We start from the raw sequence: 11,368 nt of genomic DNA on the forward strand, positions 1-11,368 counted from the left end.
TGTGTGTGTGTGTGTGTGTGTGTATATATATATATATATATATATATGTATATATAGTATCTCACACAAGTGAGTACACCCCTCACATTTTTATAAATATTTTATTATATCTTTTCATGTGACAACACTAAAGAAATTACACTTTGCTACAATATAAAGTAGTGAGTGTACAGCTTGTATAACAGTGTAAATTTACTGTCCCCCTCAAAATAACCTAACACACAGCCATTATTGTCTAAACCGCTGGCAACAAAAGTTAGTACACTCCTAAGTCAAAATGTACAAATTGAGCCCAATTAGCCATTTTCCCTCCCCGGTGTAACGTGACTCGTTAGTGTTACAAGGTCTCAGGTGTGAATGGGGAGCAAGTGTAATAAACTTGGTGTTATCGCTCTCCCACTCTCTCATACTGGTCACTGGAAGTTCAACATGACACCTCATGGTAAAGAACTCTCTAAGGATCTGAAAAAAAGACTTGTTGCGCTACATAAAGATGGCCTAGGCTATAAGAAGACTGCCAAGACCCTGAAACTGAGCTGCAGCACGGTGGCCAAGACCATACAGCAGTTTAAAAGGACAGGTTCCACTCAGAACAGGCCTCGCCATGGTTGACCAAAGAAGTTGAGTGTTCGTGCTCAGCATCATATCCAGAGGTTGTCTTTAGGAAATAGACGTATGAGTGCAGCCAGCATTGCTGCAGAGGTTGAAGGGGTGAAGGGTCATCCTGTCAGTGCTTAGACCATACGCCGCACACTGCATCAAAGTGATCTGCATGGCTGTCATCCCAGAAGGAAGCCACTTCTAAAGATGATGCCCAAGAAAGCCCGCAAGCAGTTTGCTGAAGACAAGCAGACTAAAGACATGGATTACTGGAACCATGTCCTCTGGTCTGATAAGACCAAGATAAACATATTTGGTTCAGATGGTGTCAAGCGTGTGTGGCAGCAACCAGGTGAGTAGTTCAAAGACAAGTGTGTCTTGCTTACTGTCAAGCATGGTGGTGAGAGGGTCATGGTCTGGGACTGTATGAGTGCTGCCAGCACTGGGGAGCGACAGTTCATTGAGGAAACCATGAATGCCAACATGTACTGTGACATACTGAAGCAGAGCATGACAGTCTCTCTTCGGAGACTGGGCTGCAGGGCAGTATTCCAACATGATAACAACTCCAAACACACCTCCAAGATGACGGCTGCCTTGCTACAGAAGCTGAGGGTAAAGGTAATGGACTGGCCAAGCATGTCTCCAGACCTAAACCCTATTAAGCATCTGTGGGGCATCCTCAAACAGAAGGTGGAGAAGCGCAAGATCCCTGACATCACCAGCTCTGTGATGTCATCATGGAGGAGTGGAAGAGGACTCCAGTGGCAACCTGAGAAGCTCTGGTGAACTCCATGCCCAAGAGGGTTAAGGCAGTGCTAGAAAATAATGGGGGCCACACAAAATATTGACACTTTGTGCCCAATTTGAACATTTTCACTTAGAAGTGTACACACTTTTGTATCCAGCGGTTTAGACATTAATGGCTGTGTGTTGAGTTATTTTGAGGGGACAGCACATTTACACTGTCTTGTCACATAAAAAGTTATAATAAAATATTTGAATATTTACAAAAATGTGAGGGGTGTACTCTCTTTTGTGAGATACTATATATATATATATATATATATTTATATATATACATATATATACAGTGCCTTGCGAAAGTATTCGGCCCCCTTGAACTTTGTGACCTTTTGCCACATTTCAGGCTTCAAACATAAAGATATAAAACTGTAATTTTTTGTGAAGAATCAACAAGTGGGACACAATCATGAAGTGGAACAAAATTTATTGGATATTTCAAACTTTTTTAACAAATAAAAAACTGAAAAATTGGGCATGCAAAATTATTCAGCACCTTAAGTTAATACTTTGTAGCGCCACCTTTTGCTGCGATTACAGCTGTAAGTCGCTTGGTGTATGTCTCTATCAGTTTTGCACATCGAGAGACTGAAATTTTTGCCCATTCCTCCTTGCAAAACAGCTCGAGCTCATTTAGGTTGGATGGAGAGCGTTTGTGAACAGTAGTTTTCAGTTCTTTCCACAGATTCTCGATTGGATTCAGGTCTGGACTTTGACTTGGCCAATTCTAACACCTGGATATGTTTATTTGTGAACCATTCCATTGTAGATTTTGCTTTATGTTTTGGATCATTGTCTTGTTGGAAGACAAATCTCCGTCCCAGTCTCAAGTCTTTTGCAGACTCCATCAGGTTTTCTTCCAGAATGGTCCTGTATTTGGCTCCATCCATCTTCCCATCAATTTTAACCATCTTCCCTGTCCCTGCTGTAGAAAAGCAGGCCCAAACCATGATGCTGCCACCACCATGTTTGACAGTGGGGATGGTGTGTTCAGGGTGATGAGCTGTGTTTCTTTTACGCAAAAAAAAAAGTTTTGCATTGTTGCCAAAAGTTCGATTTTGGTTTCATCTGACCAGAGCACTTTCTTCCACATGTTTGGTGTCTCCCAGGTGGCTTGTGGCAAACTTTAAACGACACTTTTTATGGATATCTTTAATAAATGGCTTTCTTCTTGCCACTCTTCCATAAAGGCCAGATTTGTGCAGTATACGACTGATTGTTGTCCTATGGACAGAGTCTCCCACCTCAGCTGTAGATCTCTGCAGTTCATCCAGAGTGATCATGGGCCTCTTGGCTGCATCTCTGATCAGTCTTCTCCTTGTATGAGCTGAAAGTTTAGAGGGACGGCCAGGTCATCATAGATTTGCAGTGGTCTGATACTCCTTCCATTTCAATATTATCGCTTGCACAGTGCTCCTTGGGATGTTTAAAGCTTGGGAAATCTTTTTGTATCCAAATCCAGCTTTAAACTTCTCCACAACAGTATCTCGGACCTGCCTGGTGTGTTCCTGGTTCTTCATGATGCTCTCTGCGCTTTAAACGGACCTCTGAGACTATCACAGTGCAGGTGCATTTATACAGAGACTTGATTACACACAGGTGGATTCTATTTATCATCATTAGTCATTTAGGTCAACATTGGATCATTCAGAGACCCTAACTGAACTTCTGGAGAGAGTTTGCTGCACTGAAAGTAAAGGGGCTGAATAATTTTGCACGCCCAATTTTCCAGTTTTTTATTTGTTAATAAAGTTTGAAATATCCAATAAATTTTGTTCCACGTCATGATTGTGTCCCACTTGTTGTTGATTCTTCACAAAAAATTACAGTTTTATATCTTTATGTTTGAAGCCTGAAATGTGGCAAAAGGTTGCAAAGTACAAGGGGGCCGTATACTTTCTCAAGGCACTGAGAAAGGCATATATATATATATATATATATATATATATATATATTTGATTTTCAATTTTCAACACATTCCGATTCAGTGACAATGGTCATCACAACAAATTAAGAGTGCAACCCTGGCCAGTATTCTATCCCTTCCCCACTTTTGCCCTTTTTTTTATTGATTGCACAATGGTCACTTATAGGTGGGAAGGGTAGAGTAATTTCATTACTTGCTAACGGTGGAGAAGATTAAAAACTCCCCACTGTTCAGGTAGCTTCGTTTTCTATCAGGCATTGAATACTAGGTCTGTGAACTGGAGAGCAAGACTGGATTTTACTTACCTTTGTACACTTTTTTTTTTTTACAGTGTTCCTGTCTGATAAATTAGCAAGTGGTGTTCTTGTGAGACATAAGAGATATAACAGTGGTGCTTTTGAAGAGTTTTCAGCAGGCAATCTTGAAAGGGAATGTTTAGAGGAAAAGTGCACTTATGAAGAAGCCAGGGAAGTCTTTGAAAATGATGAGAAAACAGTAAGTACTATCTTAGTTTTCACATATGTTTCAATTACATTAATTATCAGAAAAGCAAAAAGGTAACAGTGTAGATGGGAATCCACTAAGCATAAAGGGAAAACGGTGGAGTCCTTTTGCTCCTGGCTTATTCCTTCTACTTCAAGGGAATAAATAGTGTTTGCACTCAGTCTATGGTCTATGTTAGTTATATCTCAGACTCATTTTCAAAGTTATTTTTGTGTTCAGATAAATTAAAACCATTTTATCCTTATTTTATAATTGCTGTATGTGGTCATCAGGTGACGTTCTAGAGTCTGCTCACTGCCAATGTTTCGGAATTTTTTTCTCAGTTAAATGCTTGGGATATGAGAATGTAGTTTGATATCATGCTGTTTAGCTTTGTTCAGAACACACATGCAAATAAATAAGTCACAGGAGATATGGCCCTTTATGTTAATTCATACAACCTTGTATGGAGTATCTGTTAGAGAGAGAGATCATAAGAGAATGTACAAGTGGGCAGCTAATGCTGGACTTTCTTATTAGAAAACTTAAATGCTTTGCTAACACATTGCCATTGAAGCACCCTGTATTTTATAGAATCTTAAGCTTGCCTTTTTCTCCAGGCACATTTATTGCTAAGAACTCCACAGCTATGTAAAAAAACACTTTTATTTTTTATTTGCTGAACAGCTTCTTCAGACATCCTAACCAGTTTCATGCCTGTAAAAAGTACTTCTCAGGGTATACCAGGATCTCTTGTAGCAGCTTATATTATTATCCTATTGTCTTCTAAAACAGACCTCCTTATACACAATCTTTCTGATCATGTGACCAAAGCTGTCAAAAACAGTTTCTTGCTAAATAGACTGCATGGGAAATAGCACTGTATTTAATATTAATACGTAAAGGCCTAAGCATAGTACACACGATCAGAAAATTAGATGGAAAATATTGCTTTTTAAGTGATCGCACAATAATTGGACCGTTATTACACAGCTTTCAAGAGCCGATCATGACAGTTTATCCAAAATTATCCGAAGGGACAAACACGAACATTTTTCTTGTATGATACCAGATTGTAAAATTTTCATTTAATCAGTTCAATATTCGTCAGGAAAAAAAATAGGAGGAGCAAGACTACGCATGCTAAAAAACCAAAGAATACATTACAATACAATAGTGTACATTTTAACACTTCTGAAGTTGTATTCTGTCGTACAAGAATTTTCGTAAGTTTATTAACTTCTTCATTTTCGATATGAGACTAGCATGCAAAAAAAAAAAAAAAAAAAAAACAGACAATCATTCATCCAATATTCTCATTGTGTGTACGAGGCTTTTTATGTACACACAACAGTTGAAAGCCTTTTTAAATTTAAATCCCACTTTAACGTAGGAATATCTATTATTAGACACGTCCTACACATAGGCTGGATGATCAGGGGAGTGTTTGCCATCCCAGACTTATTTTAAAAAAATCCATAAACCATAAAACACTTTTTTATTAGTAACAATTCAAAAGTCTAGTAATCAGTCAATAATATAAAAGCAAAACAATGAACTCTTTTATAAATTTGCTAATTAAAAGATTATTCTCTCTCCCCTCTCTCCTCATTCACCCCCCCACCACTGGGCTTTGCCTGTACATGACATTTACACTGCGGGCTGAGCTGCTGACAAGAGCGATGTGAGTAAATCTTCCTGCTCTTTACTCCCCACCCTCTTTGGAATTGTGTGTGAGCAGTGGCTATGAAACAGCAGCCACAGAGAGCCATGGGAGATGTAGTCCTTGAAAAGGGCTGTATACATAGATAGATGGGCTACAGAACACATTACACATGGATCCTTGCACACAAATGCCTTTTCCCTGGCATTCAAAGAGAGGACAGAGTCTTCTGTGTGGAACTGGAAAGTGTGTGGACATGCTGCCGTGTCCTGTACCTACATCAGGGGATCAGAGGACAGAGAGAGAGACTGAGCCACTGGAAAGCCTTTGCTATGCGGGGATACTGGAGAGTACAGAACTGTGACCTGAGTGCCGAGTGACGAAGACACTATCAAGAAAATATCTCTGCTGTGCTAGGCACCGGAGTCACCCTAAGCAACTCAGAAGTGATATATGCTGTGTCACTGAGATTGGTGCCGTTGAGCTATTGTTGCTATTAGAGACTGACAACTTAGGGACTAGCAGCCTTACCCATATGGAAGAAAAATATATTTCCAATATATTTAGGGAAAAAAAACTTAGAAATATATTGAATATGGCCAAAATTGTAGCATTTCAAATATATTTCAAATATATTTTGGAATTCTTTTTAGAAATATATTGAATATGGCCAAAATTGTAGCATTTCAAATATATTTCCAATATATTTGGTAGAAATAAAAATGTTTTTTTAAAATATATTTAAAATATATTTTTCTTCCATGTGGGTAACCACCATAAACTGGGCCTTAACATTAGCCGGCTGAAAATTAGGGCAAAGAACTGTCTCCACAGATTGCTGCTCTATAAGAATTTTACCTTTCCTAGAGTAAGAGGTACTTCTGTACGAATGCCTGAGTACTAGCATAACATATCATACAGAGTGCACGCTAAGAAACACAGTAGACATGTGCCGTTTGTTTTGGCCCGAATATAAATTCAGACAGATTTGTTATTTGGTGATTCAGATGTATCCAAATCTCCCAGTGAAATAGTACCAAATTTCATTGAAATTTGTTTAAATTTGTTTTGTGTATATTTGTTTTCTAACTAATTCCACATTTTTGGAACAAATTTGGTTAAAAATGATTGACCAATTAGAATTCTGTGTGAAGAATAGCTGGTTGTTAAGAACGGACCAGGAAGCCAGCCACTGCGTCCTTAACAATTGATGGCTCAGCAGATTTCCGCACTGACACCTGATGGTAAACAAAAGAATGCCGGTAATGAAATATGCAGAAAAAAAAGAACAGTGTGGGCTCCCCCAAATCATACCAGGCACCTTGTTCCCCTTTTAATGGGGGCAAGGGCCTCTTCCCCACAATCCAGACCAGTAGTTGTAGGAGTCTGTGGGCAGGGAGCTTATCAGAATCTGGAAGCCCCTTTAACAAGGGGGCTCCCAGATCCCAGACCACCCTATGTAAATGAGACTGCATAGTACCCCTACTCATTCACCAAAAAAGTGTAAAAAGTAAATAAAAACAAGTATTTTATTAAAAAATTTTTTAAAAAAATGTCTCCTAGTTTAGATCCATCGTCCATCACGATGCCCACTGCCACCGCCAACCCGAAAAAACCCAAAAACCTCCCGCCCTGACAAAGGCTTTTGCCATCTTCCATCTGAAAGTTCTTAAATAGCTAAGGGGTGATGTCCCCTGCTGATGTTACCAGGAGGCCCCACCCCCTTGTGACATCATCAACCAGGGCATGCTGGGTTGATAATGTCACAAGGGGCGGTGCCAGCCGGTGATGTCGCTGGGTGGCATCGCCCTTGGCTATTTAGGAACTGTCAGATGGCGGGAGCCTTCGTCAGGACAGAAGGTTTTTTTTCAGGTCGGCAGTGGTGGCGGGTGTCATAATTGATGATGGAACTACACCAAGTGAATTTTTTTTTTTATTTTTACTTTTTAATAAAAGGACTAGTCATGTTTTTATTTACTTTTATACTTTTTTGGTGAATGAGTAGGGATACTATGTACCCCATACTCATTCACATGGGGGCTGGGATTTGTGGGGGGCATTTGTTAAAGGGGGCTTTGATATTCCAATAAGGTGCTGCCCACAGATCCCCACAACCACCGGCCAGGGTTGTGGGGAAGAGGCCCTTGTCCCCATCAACATGAGAACAAGGTGCTTTGGGGGGAAGCGGCGTCTCCCCTGCCTCCATGTTGAGGGCTTATGGCCTATTATGGTTCAGGAAGGGGGGCGATTGCTCATCCCTCTCTTCCTGGCCTGCCAGGCTACATGCTCGGATAAGGGTCTGGTATACACTTTGGGGGGACCCCACGCTGTTTTTTAAAAAATATATAATTGGGGTTCCCCTTAAAATTTTTACCAGAAGGGCCTGTATGAATTGAGGAGGGGGCCCCTTTGCTGTTTTTTTCTGCATTTTTCTTTGCCGGCATTCTTTTGTTTACATCATTGTTAAGGACATAGCAGACGGCTTTCCGACCTGCTCTTTAACAACCAGCAATTCTTTACACAGAATAAGAATTGGTCGATAATTTTTTGACCAATTTGAATTCGAATCATTCTGAAAATTTGGAATTTATTAGTACATTAATAAACAAAACTAAATTAAACAAAACTAAACTAATTCAGGAAACAAAATTAGTAACATAACAAATCTATCTGAAACTAAACTAAACATGTCTACAACACAGTATGCTAGTTGAAGGGAGTTTATTGCAATATTGATTCCAGTTGCTACTACAGTTTTTCTATGTCATTGTTTATTGCTGGTTTGCTGGTCAGGTATAGATTCTTTCAACCACATAGAGGTCAATACTTGACTGTTATAATATATTGGGTACATAGTCTAGTGCAGTGTTTCTCAACATTTTTATGTCAAGGCATCCAATAGGATTGTTCACAATCTCGAGGCACCCCATTCTAAAATGTAAAAAATGAAACAAATAGTTTTACATGATGCAGAAACATCAACACATGTAGGATGCTTAGCCTTAGAGGTGATTTAAAGTGATTGTAAAGTCTGTTTTTTTTTCTATAAAAATTACAAACGTGTTATACTTACCTCCTCTGTGCAGTTGGTTTTGCACAGAGCAGCCCAGATCCTCCTCATCTCCGGTTCCTCTTCCGTGCTCCTGGCCCCTCCCTCCTGTTGAGTGATTCCACAGCAAGCAGCTTGCTATAGGGGCACCCAAGCCGAGCCGCAACTCCCCGTGTCAATTCAGACATGGAGCCACAGTTCGGCCCCATCCAGTCTATCTCCTCATTGGCTAACTGACTTTGATTGACAGCAGCGGGAATCAATGGTGCCACTGCTGTGTCTTAGCCAATCAGGAGGGAGAGTCCCGGATTACTGAGGCACTCGTGGACATCACTGGATCGAGAGGGGGCTTGGGTAAGTATAAGGGGGGGCTGCTGCACACAGAAGGTTTTTAGCATTAGGATAAAAAACCTTCTGACTTTACCTCCACTTTCAGCCAGCCATACATGGATTGAAATTTGGCCGATTTAGCAGGGATCAGCCAAAGTTCAATCCATGTATGGGCATTGTGGTTCTACAGGAGTTAATCTACTGATTGACTTCTGTACAACCGCCCTGTTGGATTTTCCCCAGGCAATGCTGATCAGTGTATTCTGATGATGGGAAAGTCTCCCTTCTGTCAGAATACAATGACACAGCGGGGAGTATTCCCCCATCCACGTTGAATGTGTGAATAGGGAATTGGGTCAGTTATTGTGTTCAACATGCTGCTTGAATTAAATAAAACTGACTGATCTATGGGCTGCATTGGTCTTCCAAAGTAGATACAGCTTTACACCCTTGTACTGACTACTTTTCTAGCATTGTCTTCTCCCTCAGTTTCTCTCCCTCGCTCAGCTAAAAAGGCCCTGGAGCTGATAGAGAGGGGAAAACAAGGATGCTGTGCAGCCGCCCGACATCTTCCTTATAAACTGATAATGTCATTGGTTTTTAGAATGCTGTCGGCTGGAAGGTTGTAATGGTGCACAGGTAAAACCTGTGGCTTTGTGTAAATAAAAGACAGGCTTGATTCAGCTGCTGGTTTATCAACACTTTTTGGGCAATATTTAGGCATTTTGTCAAGGAACCCCTGAAGAAACCTAAAGAGGTCCCATAGTGCCTGGGCACCCTGGCTGAAACAGGCTAGTTTAGTGAACTCTGACTGATCTAATTCTCCACCTGCTCATTTATGCTTATTATGCTATTTACTTTAATCCATGACAATATATTGAATTCCTTTACAACAACCAGTCTGGTGTTTACTTCCTGAAACTGAAAAATAGCTGTGGGCAGGGTAATTATAGTTCTGCTCTCAACAGTCTTGCAGTATCCATACCTTCCAACCATCATGGATTTGCCGGGACTGTACCATCCCAAGATTTCAAAAAAATCCTGGTGTCCTGTGAGTCCGGACTGAATCCTGCAGTTCTGGCACTTGACTCCACTAATCCACCTGTCAGGTGCACGCCCCTCTGCACTGCAGCTGTCAAGGCTGAGACTGACACACTCAGTGCCCAGCCAGCACAGTTCCCTCACCTCTCGTTCACAAGCACGCCAGTTCTCCCACTGGCTCTACACCCTACAGAATAGAAGAGGAGGGAGACTAGGTCTGCTCCAGCTCCTCCCATGTCCTCCTGTGCTTGGCCGTAACCCCTGGAATGCAGCCAATCTGTGCCTGTGAAGGGGTTGTATGGGTGGGAATTTTAAAGCAGTGCACATGATGTCACTGCCTAAGCCTCTGGAGACCAGCCAGCCTCGATTGAGTGAAAGTCTGTGACTGAAATCTGCCCCTTCTCTTCCTTCCATCTAATCCTTCCTTCCACATAATATAGTGATCCTTCCTTCCTTCCTACCTTCAATGTGCCATAGTGATCCTTCCTTCCTACCTTCCATGTGCCATAGTGATTCTTGCTTCTTTCCATTTGCCATCCATAGTGATCCTTCCTTCCTGCCTTTCATGTGCCATAGTGATTTTTCCTTCCTGCTTTCCATGTGCCATAGTGATCCTTCCTGCCTTTCATGTACTAGTAGGGTTGCCTCCTCATCCCTTTGAACCCAAACACAGGTTCTGTGGCTGATTAGGTAGTAATTAAACTCACTTAGTGCATTAAATTACCGTCAGAACCTGAGTACTTAATATGTGTTTGGGTTTAAAGGGATGAGGTGGCAACCCTATGTTCCATAGTTATCCTTCCTGCCTTCCATGTGCCATAGTGAGCCTTCCTTCCTTTCTTCCATGTGCCATAGTGGTCCTTCCTGCCTCCCATGTACCATAGTGATCCTTCCTTCCATATAACAGTGATTCTTCCTTCCTTCCTTCCTTCCTTCCTTCCTTCCTTCCTTCCTTCCTTCCTTCCTTCCTTCCTTCCTTCCTTCCTTCCTTCCTTCCTTCCTTCCTTTCCTCTCTCTCTCTCTCCCCAACGGTTGGTTCATACTGGAACATAAAGCAGGAAAGGGGAGATGCAAGCGCATTTCTCGCACTGCATGCAACCATGCTTCCCTTGCATGACTCACGTGGGTGCCATTAATTGTCAATGGCAGTGTGTTTGCGGCCAAGCGGTTTGGTGTTGCACGATTTAAAAAAAGTAGTGATTTGCAGAGCATCCCCATTTACTTGAATAGTTGCAGTTGGTAGCAGTAGTGCCCGCCAATGCGTCAGGGGATATAACTCCTGCCGCAGCCACAAAACAAAGTTTCGCCCACGGCTGCTGCCTCTGCAGCTAAAGGAGAACCATTTGGCAAGATGGTAAAACCCTATGAGTAAACACCTGCAGTATTCTTAATAACAGTTATTAACAGAACTGAACTACATTTACCTAGCAACGGTATATATAGACAGTCCTAACTTGCTGTAACTGCCTCA

The 11,368-nt window shown here is 41.4% G+C and overlaps 1 protein-coding gene across 1 annotated transcript in view; it reads left to right on the top strand.

Moving 5' to 3' along the window:
• Positions 1-11,368, top strand: part of F9 (coagulation factor IX) — a 95,265-nt gene that overhangs the window by 3,269 nt on the left and 80,628 nt on the right. Inside the window, exon 2 of the mRNA XM_082262982.1 lies at positions 3,663-3,826. Within this exon, the coding sequence (XP_082119108.1) occupies positions 3,663-3,826 (164 nt within the window). The remainder of the gene's footprint in view (positions 1-3,662; positions 3,827-11,368) is intronic.

Source organism: Pelophylax lessonae, assembly GCF_965119305.1.
Source record: "Pelophylax lessonae genome assembly, chromosome: 7".
Lineage (NCBI taxonomy): Eukaryota > Metazoa > Chordata > Amphibia > Anura > Ranidae > Pelophylax > Pelophylax lessonae.